The 19,641-nt window shown below is 41.6% G+C and overlaps 1 protein-coding gene across 2 annotated transcripts in view; it reads left to right on the forward strand.

Moving 5' to 3' along the window:
- The window catches only part of KIF26A (kinesin family member 26A), a 101,659-nt gene that overhangs the window by 27,939 nt on the left and 54,079 nt on the right, over positions 1 to 19,641 (forward strand). For both annotated transcript variants that reach the window (XM_075503698.1, XM_075503699.1), the window contains one exon: positions 5,879 to 6,379. In XM_075503698.1, coding sequence (XP_075359813.1) covers positions 5,879 to 6,379 — 501 coding nt within the window. The remainder of the gene's footprint in view (positions 1 to 5,878; positions 6,380 to 19,641) is intronic.

A 19,641-nucleotide genomic window follows, 5' to 3' on the forward strand; every position in this document is an offset into this window, starting at 1 on the left:
CAGACACCTATTGCTTTAACTTTACTGCGGGCCACTGAAGTACATTAAAGTGGGCAGGAAATGGAAATAAATAGAGTTCAGTGGAGGCTGCAGAATAACTAAACACGCTGCAGTCATTTTTAGTGTGGGGTCATGCGTTTTTTAGCAGATTTATCGTATTGCTTGACTTTTGTTAGAAAGATGGGCGCTGTTTAAAAGAGATGCAGTATACTTATAAAGTAAGTAAGAAAATGTGCTCAGATTTTTTTTTTCATACTCTTTGGGATGCCGAAGATGAAAAGAAATTGGGTTGAGTCTCAGCTGGGTAGAGTCAGTGGGATATGTCTGTGTGTAGTACCTGAGGTTGTGGTTAGAAACAGAATAATGGGATTGGAGATTTGAAGAAATCCGGCTAGCGAACAGCATGGGAGGAGGACCACAGTCCATTGGCTTAAATTAATCTTCCACCTAAAGCTAGTCAGACATTCAGGACGGGAGGCCGGCTGGATTTTGGCCTTAAAAACGTATCTATTTGTGCTTTAATGCATGTGCATTTTGCTCACTTTGGAAATGTGGATTGCTCTCCTGCTTATTCAGGGGGCTGTTTTCAAGGACAGCAAAGTTACACTGCAAGTTCCAGATACCCTTAACCCTCAGGAGGTGGGACTTCTGGTGAATTCTGTTTTTGTGAAAGCTTTGTGTGTTTGTTTTTCCTTGATTGTTTATATTCTGATAAGATTAGGTCAGTAAATGAATGAATTCACAACATGAGTTACTTGAAGACTTACAGCTCATATTTTCACTCCCTTGAGATAAGTCAGCTACTTGGAAACTTTTCTTCAAAAAAAAAAAAAAAATTAACCATTAGCACTGTTTTTTTCCTTGATTACATTGAGCAGTCTCTGGTTTTGCTGAGTATAGTGTTCTCTTTTTCTTCTCTTTTTCTGACAATGACTGCTATATAGTTGAAAGCAAGCATCAGCCTTCAAAGTATTTGTCAATATAGAAGATATTAGTGGGTATTTCACAATGTCATGTAAGATAAAAACTAATTTGTAAGCAGCACGGCAGAAATCTGGAAAGACAATTAAGACAAAAAATCATTAACATTGATTCTTTTGCATTGGGAAAGTACATTCCTTTCTCCCAAAGCATCCTTTAAAAATGTTGTTTACCTAGGTCTGTATTTAAGTATATCTTCCAGTGTGACATTCAGTGATTATTCTTCTTTCTTTTTAATTATCTTAATATCAAGAATTTAATTTAATTCAGAATACTGCTCCAGATACACTTGCGTTGCAGAAACTAGTGCCAGGCAGAATTGCAGATAATTACTGAGGACGGTTGTTGGCAATTTGACTTTTCATCATTTGTTCGTCATCGTTTGGTCGCACTCTGTGGATAGTTCCTCGCTGAAAGGATTAGGTTACACATGGGTGGGTATTACTTCAGGGACTTCTTAAGTGAGAATCCAGATGCTTTTCTGCATCCTCTCCTCTTGCTTAGTTTGGGAGTTACAAGTCAGTAGCTGCAGGTAAGATTTAAAGATTGTATATTTGTTTCTTTTTTTCAATGGAAAAGCTCTCTATTACTCCTTGTTAACTAAACAAATGATCTAACTGCAAACTTTAAATACATGGGAAATTACAGATTGAGCTAAAATTTTAAAATAATCTAATTTTTTAAGGGCAATATCACTGACAGACTGCTTCAGGTTTTCAAAAGAGTTCAGCTCCAGCAAGGTCATTTGGTGTTCCATGCTTTTGAAAACTTGGCTATGATTTTGGTGCCTAAGCTGTAGAGGGGCTTTTCAGAGCTGTTGGCCTTTGGCCACATCCCAGTTGCTTTGAGTATGTCTGTAGTTTCAAGGGCCGTAGTATTTTACATTTGTGAGATGTGGGTTTGGTTTGTGTGCCCCACATGCAGCACATCGGTGCTACCTGCATAGCTGAAACCCTGCTTGGTCCTCACTGGTTTCATGGGGAGGCAATGCAGCAGTTGAGATATACATCAGAGAGGGTAGCGTGAATTAAAATCATAGAATCATAGAAATGACTGTTTCTTTCTTTCTATGTTGCTGGATGTGTTTTCAAATCTGAGCTCCTTTTCCCTACTCCTGGTTTCAGAGAGAAAGCCTGAAGGCAAACTCCAGGCTAAATGCAGCTGGTGTTGAACTAAATGGGTGTTGTGTTCTAGCGGGAGCGCAATCTCGGTTTCCCAAGTTTACCATCCTGCCCGGCTGAGCTTGGAAGCACTTGCAGACCACGTCCCTGTGCTCCTCCTCATGTGGGCGATTTGCACGTCCGTGTTTAATCTCCCAGCAGCAGATTGCAAGCTTGCTTGTGTCTGTAAGAACCGCTTGCTGAAAAACAGTGGTAAATTCAGGCATTTCAGAAAATTCTTCCTCATTGGAGGAAGTACCTCATTGAAGTACGTGTAATTATCTCGTGCCTTGACCTCGCTGGGAGCTGCTGGGATCCCCAGAGTAGTTGCCCTTAGTGGGACCATTTATTTTACTCTTCTAACAATCTGTGATGTTTGAATATCTAAAATTTGTATGGAAAAGATAACAAGCTGAGACTGAAATTAGTGTTTTGGTTTCTGTAGTGGGGGGGAAGCTGTGAATGTTACAGCGTCACAGCGTTTTGCTTATCCTGCTTGTTCAGAAGGTAAGAACAGCATTTGGAAAGTAGGTGTGACAAAGACAGCATAGTTTATTTATGCTGTGCAGGAATAAGGGAGTCATCTTCGTTGTAGCACAGCAGACTACTTTGTTTTTGGAGCACTGTTTGGAATAAAGGCGTGTATGTTGTATGTTTAATTTTTGTGCCAATTCCCCAGCGACTTGCACACCGTCTTTGTCTGTCTTGCCTCTCTGCCGGCAGAGCTGTAACAAGGATGCCTTTAACTGCTTCCCCCTCTCCCACGTGTGCGTCTAACACATTTGGTCACTCAAGTTTTATTTCTTCCCTCTGTAAAACATGAGAGTGTAACTTCCACCCCAGCCTGGTTAGGGTGCGAGCTGCCGAAGCGGGGGCTCCCCAGGACCAGGCATTGTCACCGGGTAGTAAAACCTCTTTAATGGGGCTGGCTTAACTTTTAAGTTATGGTTAATGTTTTTAACAGTAACTTGTGTTTCCTCTGCCCTTCACGCTCAACCATTAGCCAGGTGTTTTTGTCACACAGAGTGGAAAAATAAAAGTAATCTAACTATACAGCTGGGCCCTTGGTGAGGTGCTGGAGGAGGATGGCCACAGATGCAAACCGGGGATCACAGAGGCTGGATGAGTGGGTTAAAAGGCTCCTTGTAAACGCTTGGCAAAATACAAGCACTGGAAATGAGATTGCCCTTTTTTTTTTTTTTTAAACTATAAATGAATTAGAAGGTTTAAATTTGGCATACCATGTGCTTTTATGGTTTGCTCTGTGTAATTTTCTAAATAAATAACATTTTTTAATTTTCTTTTTTTTTGTTCCCCCCTTTAATATGGCATCCACTTGATTTCCTTGTAACTGTAAGACAGGCCTGACTCTGATCTGCCTTACACTGTAAACTGTGTTTACGGAGCTAGAATTGGGGTCATTAATTTTCTTTACATCAAAAGAAGTCGTTTCTTTTAAATGAGAAGCCTGTTTCACCTAGTAATTCGCTTTAATTGCTTATGTGAAACTTTTGACATTTGATAGCAATTTTAAACATTGCCAGATGAGGCTCACGCAGTCGGGACCTGCAGGTGCTTCCTTGTGTGCCCAACTTGGATCAAAGGAGCGAGCCCAGGGATGTGCCTGGCCGCGGATGGGGCACCCGGCGCTGGAAGGTGCCGTTTTCTGGGGCTGTTTGAATAGATGCTGTGTGTCAGCCTCGGCAAGAATTTGCTCAGAGGGCTCTCCCTTGGAAAGGTTTCTGTGGAGTGCCGTGCTGTTTGTTTTTCTTGGGAGATAGACTGCGTGGCCTTTGTTTTGCCTGAGGCTTAACAGTGCTCGCAGCACTGATTTTTTATATTTTGTAAGTCTAACCAATAGCACTTTCTGCTGAAGGGTTAGACAAAAGTTTCTAAAATATTAATTACTTTTTTTTTTCCTGACTAATATCTGTTAATTTAATATTATCGTCTTCTGAGAGGTTTGGGGGAAAGAATTTTCTTGCTCATGAGGATAAGCAAATGGTGCAACTTCAAAGGCATTTTTACCAGGATCTAAACCTCAATAAAGAGAGAAGAGACAAAAATGAAACAGTGCCTTTCACTTGATTTTGTAAACTGGTTCACTAATGTGAATGCAATTTATTGTTCAGTCAGCAGCAGGAGTAGCTTTCCTTAACCTGAGAAGTACCTTTTTTTTTTTTAAGTCAGTAAATAAACAATAATTTAGATTACTGCGGAAAAAGCAACTTTTGTTAATGGCTTTTGGCTGCTGAATGATGTGATGCTAGATATACTCACAATGGTTTCTATCAACACCGTACAGTGTCTTGTGAGATAGATTGAAACCTATTGCAGTAGTCCAGCAGCTGAAAAGGAGATAAATTTTGTGCTGCTGCTGCAGAAGTTAGGCAGTGTTTTAGGACTTTCTGAATTCAGAGCAAAGGGAAATAGCACAGCTGAAAGAGAATAATAAGCAAAGCCAAAGTACCAGTGCCAAGACTTTTTAAAAGAGTTTTATTGATGTGTGTTGTAATTAAAACCAGAATTAGTTAGTTTTCTAATAGGACATTCATTTCCTAGAGAGCAATTGCAGCTTGGCATGAAGTAATACATTTTTTAAAATGAGTACTGATCTGGGGATACCCCCAGCATATGTTGGATGGCTGACTTACTAGCTTTGTGTGCCCTCATTATTAACAAGCAAATTAAATATTTTCACTTAAAATAATTATACAAATAAACCTTTGGCTGTGCTGTGATTTCATTAAAACCTTAATTGTTTAGAGAGCTCAACGAGAGTGTGTGAAGTTGGGTCAGTTTTACTGCACAGCATTACTCTTCATAGCAGGTTTACAACAGGGCTGGATTTAATCTCTTGCCTAATCTTTACAGTAGCAGGCTTGGGATGGGAAGGTGTTTGTGTGTTTCAGGAGATAGGTAACTCTATCTCTGAACTGGAAACACAGAGCTGGGTTTTAAAATGTCTGGGCAGCCTTAAAATGAACTAGCAAGGGGGAGGGGCAGAAAAATTGCTCTGTGGAAACAAAATAGGTGTTGCTTTTAAATCAGCTTCTTAGTGTGCCCATTGTCACACCTTCACACATGGCTGTAGGCTCAAATCTATTTCTCATCAAAGCAACTGTAGCGTAAGGGAATATTGCGACCATCTGGGTTGCAAAGATCAGAAATAACGGTCCTTGCTAGCAGAGGAGCCAGCTGTGGGCAGCACCATGTAAACTGTTTTTTATGCCACTTGATTAATCATTTCTGAGGGTGAGGACAACAAAACATTTACCAGGTCATGCACCAATTTTTTTAAATACTCTAAAGTCTAATTTTCCTGGGTTTAAGGTGGTGGTATGCCTTTGAAGCGCATTATATATTTGTAGGGTCAGCATCTCAGCTAACGTTGTTCCTGAGCATGGGAAACGCAGGCATGTTAGATGTCTCCAAAGGAGAGTTAATTAGAAGAATGAGTAGTTATCAAGTACACCACAGCTCCACTGTTTAATTCTGATGATAATTTCCATGCTGGGTCTCATACAAATGAATTCACTTATAGGTTATTAATCTGCTGTGACCTGAGAGTCTTTTAGGATATTCGGGGGGAAAAAAGCTGAGAGTTACAGAACAGTTTTATAGTACTTCCATGGGTAGAGAGCAAATCACAGAGAACTTTTGTCTTTTTCTTTCTTTTTATCTTTCTGCATTGTTTTAACTCAGTATGTTTTTTCTGCCTTGTCCCCCTTCTTTAGGACCCACGATTATCAGCTTTAATTTTTGACAAGCTTCAAGTGCCTGACTATTTACAGAAAAACAGGAATGAAGGAGAGAGCAGATGCGAAACTTGTGCCACTCACTTGAATCAGCTGAAGCAGGAAGCCATTCAGATGATGCACACCCTCAATCAAGCCAGCTACCCGGAGATGCCCGACCTCCCGCCCGGCGCCGGGGCAGTGACCAGCGTGGTACCCAGGATGGTTACTGTCTCTTCCCAGAGAGACCTGCCACTCATTGCTGGGCAGGTGGGCAGGCAGCCTGGAAAGTCACCAAATCTCTTCTCTGGGGCAGAGAGGAAGAAGGGACTTGGGTGGTCTCAAGGCACGGGCAGCTTTCCCAACTCCAGCGTTCAAGTCACGGTGGCCCCCAGCGGTCTCAGCGGCGCTCTGAGCTCGGTCACCATCCAAGCTCAGCAGTACCTCGAGGGCATGTGGAGTATCTCCAGGGTGAACAGCTTCCTGCCTCAGGCTTGTCTAGTAAGTAGCGGTAATTCAGATGCTTGAGTATTGTTCACGTATGTGTGGATATACAGAGAGATAAAGATAAAATTTGAGATGTATACATATTTATCTTGGAGGGGATCAGCTAATGGTATTCTAAACCATGTTTCAAGAGCTGAAGAGCTGAAAAAGAGCGTTGAACGATGTTCTGTCAGATGTCACAAGGAATTTGCTTTCTTATCTCAGGTGGTGAGATCCTTTCCTCAGATGTTTTTGCACTATTCTAGCTTCACGTATGCAGGTGATGTTATTTGGCTGTCACATACCTGGTGACCCCTTCAGAAAAACATAAAAGGCCACAGTTGTCATACATGAAACTCTGGGAGCTTCATGGGATTATATCAAAGATGAACTTGACCCTCAAGTCTAGTGCTGAACTTCTAAGGCTGTGTTCAGTTCAGCAGATGCTGTTGATAGACTGTGATGGAGAGCATTAATCTTCAGGTGAGATGTGCTGCAAACCAGTTTGCTGTAAAGGAGGGTGTTCAGAAGGTTGCTTCAGAGCCACATCCCTGTAAATGTCATTGCACTTGGATTTTAAGCATTGATGTTGATTTCCTGTATTCTGTGTATATTTTAAGAACTCTTGTGGGAAATGAAAAAGCTTTATAGAGGTGTATGTTACCTTTAAAAGCAAGTTCATTACAGATTTGTGACTATCTATGGAATCATGCTAAGAAGAAAGATATAGTGACTGATTTTGACTAAGGTTTATTCCTAAACTGTTTTCTCATGGTAGTGAACAGGGGAGTGTGAGTAATGATGAAATGTGTAAGAACAGAAGCCATGGTTTTCACTTAAAGATGCTGTAGCAGATCTTGCAAGACGAGGTATGTTGATGCTAGGCAGCTTTAAATTTAACATAATGCCTTATGTGCTGTTGTATATAAACACTACCTAATATTGCTTGGTAGCTTCAGCTGGTTGAGCTCCAAGATCATCAGAGATAAATATTTAAGAGTGCTGCTGTATAACATTACTTTCACAGGGTGCCTGTTGTGTCCTTCCAGAAAAGGCTTGGAGACGTGATTCCTCCCTCCCATACTTCTCTCTCATATGGAAATTTGTGAATGGACACACATCCCACCTCTGAGGGGTCCCCATTTAAACCCAGTGAATCTTCACTGATGTCAGATTGCTCTCTGATGATTTTACATTGAGAAAAAGGTAAAAAAATGGCCCATTCAGCCTTCATAGTTTATGAGGAACTGCTGCTATGAGTGCTTTTCTCTAAAATGCAGCTCCATGCATTAGGGATCAATTTGGCCAATGTAAGGCACATGATGTTACCTTTTAATTATCTTTTAAATTCTGTGTATGTCACAGAAATGTAGAAAAAAATGGGAAAGCTACGGGGTTAAGAAACCCGTACTCTCTGGAAGCCAAAGTATTTCCATTTCTCTGCTCGCTCGTTGTCTGCCCTTATTCTTGTCTTAAATAATTCACTAACAGCCAGCTCCAGATTTCTTCCTGCTTAACCATGCTGACTGATAGATGTGGTTTTCCCTAACCACTGCATTATTCTAAGATAAAACTGGGTTGCCTCATTTAACCCCTGTGAAGGAAAAATGTGTATAATGCAACAGAGCTTAAGTGTGATCTAGAAATGTGCAAAGAAACTCAGTAGCCTGGAAAATGGTGACCTTTAATGAAAGGACAAACACTGTTACACTGTGAGTGTTGGAGGCAGCTCGGATGTGATCCAGTCATCTGCAAGGACAGTTTAGATTTAGAAGCAGTTTTTGGAGAGAAGCTAGGCTTCAGTTGTTTTCTCTCTTTTTTAAAAAAAATTTTTTTTAATTCGTTTAAACCCAAATGACTTTGTTGTGCATCTCTGCCCAGATTGTGCTTTCTGTGTCTGTTTGAATTCTCCTACTGCCTTTTGTATTATTAAGAGCCTTGTGTCTGATGAAGCTATTTGGGTGGGTGAGGCAGAAAGTGCTTCCCCTATGCTTTTCCCCAGAGGAATCACAGGTGTTGGAGGAAATAGGATTGGAGGGATTTCAAAAACCGGCTAGTATAGCCCTTGCCTAGGACAGCATCCACTGCAGGACATTCTTGTCCAATGTTCATCTCACCTCATCTTACAATTTTGCAAAGACTGGGTTTCCCTGACTTCTATTGATTGCCAAGACTGAACTTCCTTTCCCATTAGAAAAGTTTTCTTGATTTATTTATTTATTCTTTGATTTTGGCTGTTCTTTCCTGAAGTTGGAGACAGGTTTTGGGTTTAAGATTAACCCAGGAGAGAGCTGTGGATATACCTACTTTTTTGAGATGTCTGTCTTCAGTAACATTTCCCATCTTCTTGTGGGGTGAAGCTGGTCTGACTAGAGGAATTCTGGAGCAAGAAGAATTGCAGTAGTAAGGATGGCATTGAATGTATTATTTATTATGTGTAATGTGACTACATCTTAGAGTCTACAGCCCCCATCTAGGCAAGATACCACATGAATGCAGAAGAAAAAGGTGGTCCCTTCCTCTGGGAGTTTACACTCTTATTTTGACCACCCTGTAAATACCCCCGTTTCACTCGGAATCTCCAATTTTGCCTTGTTTTCTTACCAAAGGGTTGTTCTTGAAACAAGTGCTGAACTCCCTGGTAGGAAACTGTTACCGAGCGCTTTACATCTCAGTGATTTAACTTGGTGCTCCATCCAAAGTGAACGTGATTAGTTTTCTGGATGGGAAGACAGACACAGATAAAGACTGGGGTTTGTCTCAACTATTTTTACCTGCCAAAAAAGGTGTTTATTCTAAGCTAATTACTGAGGCTTCCTTTATAGTTGTGGGAGAGCAACAGGCACCTCCAAGAGGTGCTTTGCCCTGCTCATCTCTTGGATATCTGTCTTGGCTTGCCTTGTCTGCCAAAGATGCCTGTGGAAGAGGCTGGGTGGGTGACACGGAGCAAACCCTTGTTCAGGTGGCCAGTGCAGGGTGCCGTGTGGCCAGTGCCTTGCAGGGGTGAAAATACACCCCAGCGTATGGCTGCAAAACCCCTGGACACCTTGTACCTACAAACATTTCTCCAGGTTCCATGTTTTTTATTTATGGTTAGTTTTAATAGTGCCAGTAGTGGAATTGTCTGCGGAGAGAAAAAAAATGACTTGATTTCTGCTCTTCTCATCTCCCTCCCCAAACTCGCATCTATTACCTTGTAATGTCACTTATGGTTGTGAAAACACTTCTGGGCTGAATGCTGGGGGTCAGGAGTGCAGGACATCATAAATTTTTGATACATGTTTGGAGTTCAAGTGTGAAAATCCATTATATAGATGATAATTTTTTTGAACAGGAATGTATCTTTGAAGCATAGTGTGGGTGCTGCTCAAACCAAAATAATGACTGTGGGCTTTGGGAGCTGTGAAGAGGAACAGTAATTAAGGATCCGGAGGAAGGTCCAGGAGGGGAAGGCTGGGATTGCAACCAAGGTGCAAAAGGTGAAGATGTAATCAGCAGCTTTACCCAAGTGGCTTGTTGTGAAAAATTACAAAAAATAATCACCAATAGCAGTGATAAGTAGTCTGACCAGACAGTGAGCACTATGGAGGGGAGGGAGCTGGTATAACTCTGGGTAAGACAGCTAATTTGTAGTGGACGACTGACAATTTTAATTAATAAATAGTTTTATATTGACGTTTTTAATTTTAGACCTGACAAGTGAATATAAGGTTACTACTCAAATGAAAAAACATGTTAGCAGTGCTCAGTATTGCCACTCAGTTTAACACAGAAGCAGAGGAGCAAGGGGAGTTTAGGCTTCCTAGACGTGTTGGAATCTGACTGAGAGGTAGAAAATTAAAACCACTGAAAATACCTTGTACACCTATTAGAAGTATCTGCATGTATTGTGTATTGTGGAAAAAGGAGGTCTTACTGTATGCTTTCAATTGCCTGCGTTATTAGTATGCAGTGTTACGTACTGCATAAAAGTGGTGAAGTAGCCATGGCATGTGCTATAAAGACATCACAGTGAAATAGAGCTTGTTTTGCAAATTGCTTTTTCTTTCATCTTATGCAAAATGAAATCCTTGCCATTCAAGTATATACAAATGGTACTGGTTATAAGGCAAAATATTGTGGCTCCTCGAATCTTTACCAGTTTGTAAGTTGCTTTAAAAATATATTAAAAAATGCACCATTAGGAAATTGGAAAAGTTTGAACGCTGAAAAATTGAAAGTGACTTAAGTAAAACTTTTAAAGCATGTGTATATAAAATTGTAAATTTATCAATAGACCAATGTATGTCCGTGAGAGTATTCACAAATTTAAAGTTAGGAATAAGTTTATGGCCTGATTCAGTGAGGTTCAGAGAAGGAGGGTTCACCCATAGCGTGTGTAAATGGGTGCATATACTCTAAAGTTAAAGGACTTATGTTCATTTGTTTTATGTGAAAAATCTCTGAAAGTTATTTTAGTCACAATTCAAGCTTTCCTGTAGTTCTTAGGAATAAGTCTCCTGCTTACCCTAATGTAAACCAGATGGATTCATCTGAGGGTAGTTCAGCCTCTGTTGACTTTCCTTAAATCCTCTTTGTTTGTTTATAGTAAGGATGACTTACATTTTGCTTAGAAGGTGCAATAAAAAGCTGTGGAAAACAGAAGAATGACAAGATTTACTTTCCAGCATTTTCTTTTTTACTTTGATAAATGTCATACCAAATGGATTTTTAAATTAATTTTTAAAATCCTTAGCTTTCTCAGTGACCTTTTATTAATACGAGTGAAATATATTCTGTAACGAAACAATTAAAATATAGTGCTTTGACCATAAATCTTGTCTGTGAGACATCTGGATGATTGAGCTTTGGGACATTTCTCAGACTACATATAACATCTTGGCTCTGCAGAAGTCAATAGCAAACCCCAGACAGGTGGTGGGGCTGGGGTTGCACAGAGGCTTTTCTGTTTTCCCTGCAGTTTTAGTGGTGTTGGTGCTACTGCTTTTGTAGAGGAAGTACATAAAGGAAAGGGGGTAGCAAAAAAAAAATTTTAAATCTTCAAAGCTAGTGTTGGTCACTCTCCATAGCAAGTCTGAGCAGCAGAAGGAAACCTTTCGATCCAAGTTACTAAATGCTTTTCTCATACTAACCAAATGTATAGCCCCCATGGAAAAGACTTTTCCTGAGACTGTTGCGTCTTGGCTGGGCAGTGTTGCCTTGCATTGCACTTTGCTGCCTTAGCAAACGCAGAGGGAGGGGTGTGATGTGGGAGGGTGACGCCGCTACCAGAACCTTGCATTCAGTCAGTGAGACCCTGCCCCAGCAGCCAGGTAGCACACCAGCTTAGAAGGTGTGGGTTGGAAATTCAGCCTTAAGCACGCAGATAAAAACGTAGCCCTCTGTTTTGTGTAGTTGCCAAGGACTTCATGCTCTTTTTTCCTAGATTGCCCCCAGTGTAGGATGCTGAAGGTGAAAACAAGGTTACTTTTTAAAGTATCCCCAGGTATCAGAGTGAATTAGGAAAAATGTTAAGAGTCGATAGAAAGGATATTGGCTACGAGATGGAAATGAGCATTTTCTTAGGTGAGAGTGTGGATTGCATCTCTTTATATTGTGTATTTGAGACTTCTGCCATACTATTGGTTTTACAGTGTGGGACAGGGTAACTGTTCTCAGGACTCAGACCCTCTTGTGGCTCAAATTACCACCTGAAAACAGTTCTTTTGATCCTTCACCCCTCTAGGCTAAGCGGTTGTTATTAGAGCTCTCACAGGGAAGCAAGTCCATACTCGCCTTTGTTGACAATTGAAGTCGACAAGCAATAACAAAGAATGTTGGCCCAGACTTCACCTGTACTCATCAGGGGTAGATTTAAGACAAGCAGACTTTAGAGATTATGTGCAAATGATAATCCACAGGATTTACTTTTGGCCCACGGGTCATTCTCTCATCCAGCAAGTGTATCATAAGCTACGCTAAGATAAAAAAATCCCCTCCTTTTTTTACCCAAAATATTTAAATTTTCTACTCTCGCCTTTGAACTAGTTTCTTTGGGATGGCCTTTTCTGTTCACTCAATTCACTTTCAGCCTCTTCTGCTTCCTGCTGGTCCATTTATACTGTGCATGTGCTCCACTGTGAACTCGCCAGTGAACTGATTGTTAATCGATGCATTCCATGCCACCCCAACATTAGACATCGCTGTACAAGAAAGGCTCATACTTTTTGGCTGGAGCTTAGAAGTGTCATCCAACATTTGAGAAAGACCATATAGCTGACGTAGAAGTGCTTTTACGAGGCTACCGTTGCTCTGCACTGGCTACGTTGGTTGTTAAGGGTGGGCTGCAGCTGAATAATGCCCTTGGATTTCAGAGGTTAATGCAGCAGAGAAGCCGGATAAATTCAGGCTGAGCTCAGACCTTAGTCACGTGCAGGCTGGTGGAGAGAAAGTCTTTTGCAGAGGTCTCTATATACCACATGGAAGGAACTGATTTGCACGGCTGGATGCAAGTGTGGATTGCCCAGTCGTCCTGCTTGTGTAAGATAGGATTGAACATTGTGCATTTTTTGGAAAGTACTTTGAATTTAACATTTGCTCCATAGGCTGTGTACTGGAATGACGGCATGTTGAGGTCGTGGGACTCCAGGTAGTCAAGCTGTGCACAGTGTGAGCATCGCCGAAAGCATCTCCTGTTGTTTTCTGGCATGAGCGGCTGAGCATGTGGCAAATATTGATGCTCTTTGTTACTTGCAACTAAAATCACTGAAATGCCCTGGGTGGTAGCTTCTGAAAGGAGGTTTAAAAAGCATCAATAGAAAATGTATCTACTTTTCCGTTTCAGCACTTGGGAGAGAATTTATGATGTATAGATAGAGTTCATAGATGTTTCAAGCATTTCATATGTGTGTGTTTAATGGAACGGATTGCCACTTTACTGAACATAGCATCAAATCAGCTCTGTTAATTGAAAAAGATTTTTCACATTATTGCTAATGATGTGACACAGTTTTGTTAGAGATGGTGCATAAAATATTGCTACTTGAAATGACATTAATATATGCATTTAAATTCCTTTTTTCCCATTTACGTGCATTATTGATTTTATTTCATTGTTGAGGAGATAATGGATTTATAATTAGAATACAGTCACCGTAATCAATGATGAGATTATTAGACTTATAAATAGAACTTTAAAACGACGATGAGGTAATTTCCCAGTGTAACGAAGGATCAATAATTAGAGGTTTGCTTTGAATCTGAAAGTAGTACTTGTAAGATTCAAGTGTGAAACACTTCTAGGCAAGTGAGTCCATATATGTCATTATACAAATGGATGTTGTGGTTCGGCATTTTCTAGAGTTGACCTATTATTATTATTATTACTACTTTTGTTTGGTGCCCAAGTGCTTATGAATTAATTCCTCCGGGTTTGCATAGCTGCCACTATCTCAAAACTGGATGAGTTTGTTCTTTTCTGATACCTTAGTTGAAGGAAGCATTTGAAAGGTGCCATAGGCAGGAGTCCATTGCTGTGTTTTTGGTGTTAGGCAAAGATAATGGCTTTACCATTCAGAACCTTCTTCTTCTGCTTCTCAGAAGTCGCAGTGGTAAAGTTGGGCTAGGCAGTTGGCTGTTGTAGGGGGCAGATGGCAGTGGAAGGATGAAGAAGGGGAGAGCAGCGGCCCTTGTGATGTCTGGCTTGGGAAGGGTCTGGGTTTAGGTGGTCCACGCAGAGTAGCTATGTAGACATCCCCCTGAGTCTCACCAACCTCTCCTGATGACTCTGAAGTACACATGCGGGCATATGGGAATAGCACAACCTCCTGTTAGTAGTTAAGCTAAGAAAGACTCTAGTGAAAAGATTGTATGGGAATGGTAAGAACATAAGAAATATCCTACTGAGTCTGAGCTGCAGTCCATCTAGCCCAGGGCTGTCTCCAGCAGCAGAGCTGGAAATGGTGTTTAGGGAGAGCCACGGAGCCTGGCTGCTTTCTGCAGTCTGCTCATACTCCCCATCATGCACAGCTGGGGAAGTCTGAGGGACACATCCCTGTCTGTTCCCTTTAGTATCTATTTATGGGCCTGCTGTCCAGGAATTTATCTAATCCCTCTCTGACTCTGCTGACACTCTGCCTCCACAGCGTCCTGTGTCAGCACGTTCCACAAGTTCATTATCCCAGTGCAAAGCAGTACTCTCTTTCAGCTTAGCCACCTCCTCCATGACTTTGTAAACCTCAGTCAGATCCCCCTCAGCCCTCCCCTCTACAAACCAGAATCCCAGCCTCTTTCCTCTCTCCTTCTAAGGCAGCTGCTCCATCCTCATTTACTTGCTTGGCTCTGTCATTTCCCTTACTCCACTACCACTGTCTTGAGATGCAGGACTAGGACTACACCTGGTACTCCTTATGTGGACCCCCTCCTTCTTGTTCTCAGTGCCCTGCCTTGTGATGTCCAAAACTTGTTTGGTGTTTTTCTGTTTGTTTGTTTGTTTTTGGTTTTTTGTTTTGGTCTTTTGGCTGCTGTTACATCTTGAAGCGATGATTTCAGAGGAACTGTCAACAACCTTTACATCTTTTGAGTCGTGACTGCCAGTTTTGAGTTTAGCATCGTTTAGGTGTGGTTTAGATTATTTTTCCCTAAATACATGGTCAGATCTCACCTGACACTACTTTGCCCACTCACATTTGGGAAGTTCTTCTGGAGTCCCTCATCACTGGCATGGCATTTGGCCACTTGAAAGAGCTTTGGGACATCTGCAGGCTTGGAGAATTCACTCCAGTCATGGTGAGTCATGACGGTCTGTGCATCTGGGTTACATGGTTTCCGTGTGGGGAATAAACAGCAGGTCAGCAGGGAACAGCCACAAGGAAAAAAGAGCACAGCTCCATCCCTAATTTGGAGGCTTGGTGTCCTTCAACAATGATCACATAGTCAGAGCTGTCCCCGTGTTTGTGAACTTAATGCTGCTTCATGAGCTTGCCTGTAATTGAACCTTTTTCTCTAGATTTGGGTGTGCTAAAGACCCAGTTTTCCCTGCATATAACAAGGGCTTGTACCTCTTCAAGCAAGATACTAGTCAATGGGTGCCTTGCATGTGGTAGCTATCAGGCAAATTGGTCCCAAGGGATGTTCTCTTTAAAGTAGTTACATCTAATATATAAGCAGTGCAAGCATGATTGAAATAGAAATTAGGTATGACAGTCTCTGTCCACCTTTGTCTTTATTTGCTGACATGTCAATCGTTATAACGATAATTACATTATTGTATGTATTGTATTATAATAATACAACTATAATAAAATTGTAAGACCTGTAATTCTTGGGAACGTGGTTATTCCATTTTGCTGAATAGAGAGTAATCAAGGCACAGTGAGTTTAGGTTGAGGTGCCTAAAGTCATTGAGAAATTTTGTTGTGGAGTCAGGAAAGTGACACAAATTCTCCCGATTCAAAGCTCTGTGTGTGCCCTGTGTTTTGCTGCTGTTAGAGACGCATCTGGCCTGTGGAAGTCACTCCTAATGGAAAAGCATTTGTCTTCTTGTAGGAAACCCAATCCTAAGCTGACAGAAATTTGCATTATTATGAGCTTGTTAATGAATTCCTTCGCTTGCTTATATCAGCCTCTGACAAAAAGCAGGGATTCAACTGTATATTTGTCCACTTGAATAAACAATTCATTTTTAATTTTGACCAAAATGGTAAATTAAAACACCCTGAGCAGTACACAGCTATATTTTTTTTGGCTTTGGAGGCTGTAACTATTGTAATACATGTCAGCAGGGAGGGCTCTGGGCAACACTTTCTGATGTTTGCCTGGAGGCATTAGAAGAAACAGTTCCTCTAGTCTGGCTGTTTTAAACCCACTGCACGTGAAAAGTCCCAATTTGAGAGTGTTTACGTGCAGCAGGATCTACGTCCTTCTTGATGTGCTCCTGACTTTCCAAGTGGTGGGTTTACATGTGCAGATAGGAGGGTGAAGTTTGTGTGACTGGTGGTCAGATAGCTGTGAAGAAGGAAAAAAGAAAAGCATCACTTGCTGCCTCTTTAGGCAACCACTGTCCTGAGTGGCTCAAATGTGAAGTAATTGGTCCATCGCTGCCCGGTGGCATCTTTGTGCTACCAGCGCTCTGGCTGCAGAGACCTTCCAGCCTCGGAACACGGGCAGGCTGAAGGAAGGAACGGGTGTTTCGTAGATGAAGGAGGCCTGCCCAAAACCATAATAAATTTCTCAGGGACCAAGGAGCTTGGGTTAGGAGAGATCTTGGGCCAAGGTGAGATCAGGAGCCCCTGGTCAGAGAGAACAAGCTGCCTCTTCTCCATCCTTGTTCTGCCAAGGGCATCAGCTCTGGATGCAGCTGGGTGCATGTGCTCTGCAGTTGAAGGATGAGGTCCTTTCTGTGCATGAAGCACAGACTGCTAGTGATTTTTGGTGATGAAGATCCAAACCCTGAACCTGTTTTAGTAATTCAGATATTAATCCAAAAAGCAAGGGCCCTGAGGTTGTCTTTGGATCTCCTACATTAATTTCCAGTCTGTGACAGCAGATGAGCCCTCCTATTTCTATGTAATTCTACTTCTCTGTGATTTTTCTCCTTCTGCCTCATCCTCAGAGATCAATGATAAGCCAGGCATTAGCAGCTCTTGTAGCTGAAAACCTGTTTTGGGGGAAGGGATATTATGCTTTGCATTTGATTCACATTGAACACGAGATGCACATAAAAGTCTGAAACTACAGGTTTAGGCATTCTTGTTACCACATTGCAGCTGCAGGTTATAGAATGGCTACAGTAGTGTATTGTATTTATAAAATGCCCTAGTTATTTTATAATGAGCCCCAGCAGAAACATTGTCAAAAGGCAGTAAAAAGATTATCCAGAACATGTTTCACTTCAACCTGGCGTGAACGGCACAGTCAACTTCACAGAATACTAGGCAGTCTGAGAGGAGACATTTCACATGAAAGACGTGTGCAGGACTTACCCACTCTTACGGGAAGGAAGGGTTTATAGTATGAGCATTATCCAAATAGAGTTTTACGTCACATTTGTTCCAGTTAGTGGTAGGTCATAAGAGTCTTAGCATGAATCATTTAGGAGGAAAATTATTGTTTTATCATATACAAACAGTAGATTTAATATATTGCAAAATCATTAGATCAAGCAGTTTTTACAATTTAATTGGCTGTGACGTTCCAGCCTGAAAGGGGAATATAGTAAGTTAAAGCAAATACTCAAAATTCTGTATGCCTGCCTGCTAGTCAGAAGGGGGTAAAAACAACTCAAAAAAGAAAAAAAAAAAGGAAAAAAAAAGAAAAAAAGGAGGGGAAAAAAAAGGGAGGGGGAAAAAAAAGCCCCAGTACAGAATCAGGCTTGATCTTACTAGAGCTTCACCTGCAATTCACTGTTGAAGTCCTGTTGAATGCTTTCATTATGGGACCAATTTTTTGAAATAAAATAAATTGTATTGAGTTCTGACTCTGATTATACAGATGTGTATCAGACTCGTTGATGCTTTTGTAATTTTCTCCATTCCCTCTTCTGTGAATCTGTTCTTGATACTTATATTTAGACATCATATCTGATTACTTTCTGTTGCAGCTCTAGCCGACCTTCTGGTTTTCTTTTATCATTGCAGTGCAATCCTGGGATTGATCTCTTTTTCTGTAGATTTTTATATTCCCATGTTTTTCTTGCCGGTCACCAGGCACGTATTTTGCACCAGTTACAGAGACGAAGTGGCAGCACCTAGCTTGGCTTTTTTGGATCCCTGGACAAAGGTCAATGTCCAGAGAATGGAAATATTCAGGAAACTGGAAACATTATGGCTTAGTTTTTGGCTTCGGGCTTCCAAGTTGTAAAGAGCTTGTTAGGGTTGTAATTGTCCTTTAGATGGTAATGGCCCAACAGTGTACCGTGTACCTGGAAATTTAATCTATGGCCAACTTCTCTACAGTGTAATTTTGGACTAGTCTGACTTGTTTAAACCTGGGCAGATGTTTCCTGCCATCTAGTCACAGCAGGGAACCTGTGTGCTGGGAATCGGGGATGGAGCAGGGGATGCCCCTGCTCTGCCCAGCACACCTCCACAGCCTGAGGATGTCAGGTCGCCTCCGTCTCTTCCTGCCCTCTCCCCCAGCCTTTGGCCGTCTTAACTGGGAACAGCTCATGCTGTCATTGCTTGTTGTGGCCCTGCCAACCTCAGCTGTGTGTGTGGATGCTGCCAGCCAAAACGCAGCATGTCTAGCTCTGCTCCCATGTCTTCAGGACGGGTGCTGAGACCCAGTACCAAAACCCTCCCGTCCATGATGCAGGCACCAATATGAAGCACCAAGACATCGGTCATTCCTGCAACATTGGTCATTCCTGCACGTGCAAAATGCCTGGTGTGACTTTTCAAGTGTTGTCCTTGCTGTGCTCTTACCGCTACCAGTTTTCATGTGGCTTTGGAGTGAGTAGAGGGAGGGGGTCCTATAGAGCAGTTTTGGAAACCTTTCCTTTGAGGATTAGCTGTTTCCAGAGGGTTAATGGCTTTTGTCTGGCAAACCTCTTCTTAGAAAATTAAAACAAACATTAATCTCTGGATGTGGAGGCCTATGACACTGTAAGTATTCAGTGCAGTCAGTTACACTTTATAGTGACAAGGTTGTGATTTCTGCATTTGATCATGAGTGATTTATGAAAATTTAGTAAACAGTGAAGCACAGTTCCCTCTCAGCTGCAGACTGGAGTCTTCTCTCTGTGCAGACTTGCGTGCTTAAAGTCATGCAGAGTTGCTCCCATTCCTCTAGAGAATTACATTTTCCACACACAATCCCCAGAAGAGCATGGGTTGAGATGAGGGAGACGCATGAAGTAATTCCTGCATTTAGTTTAAAAACAAAGCCCCCTTATCATATTCGTACCCCTTCAGCAGCTGTAAGCGACACGAGCTGAAACCAAACCATGGTGTGTCAAACCAGAGTGCTGGGGAGGGTCCCATTACTGGTCTTTAGTTTTCCTGCCTCAACGCAAATGACTCAGACCTGACAAATTTCCTCATAGTGAGCCCTCCTCATCAGCTGAGAGATGTAGCTGTCTCAGGGAGAGCTGAACATGGTTGTGCTGGAAAATGCTGTCACTTGGATGGTGCAAGCAGTCCTTGAAATGAATCCTAAACTTGGGAGAACTTGTTTTGTGTTTTTTCAGCTTCTCACCATGCAGCAAAACTGATGTTACCTCTGTGTTTAAGAATACGAATTGGGTAATTGAAGACTTAATGAAAAAGATACGGGTTGTCTTCTGCACTAGTCCTGCACTT

This window comes from Mycteria americana, chromosome 5, assembly GCF_035582795.1.
Source record: "Mycteria americana isolate JAX WOST 10 ecotype Jacksonville Zoo and Gardens chromosome 5, USCA_MyAme_1.0, whole genome shotgun sequence".
In the NCBI taxonomy this organism is placed as follows: Eukaryota; Metazoa; Chordata; class Aves; order Ciconiiformes; family Ciconiidae; genus Mycteria; species Mycteria americana.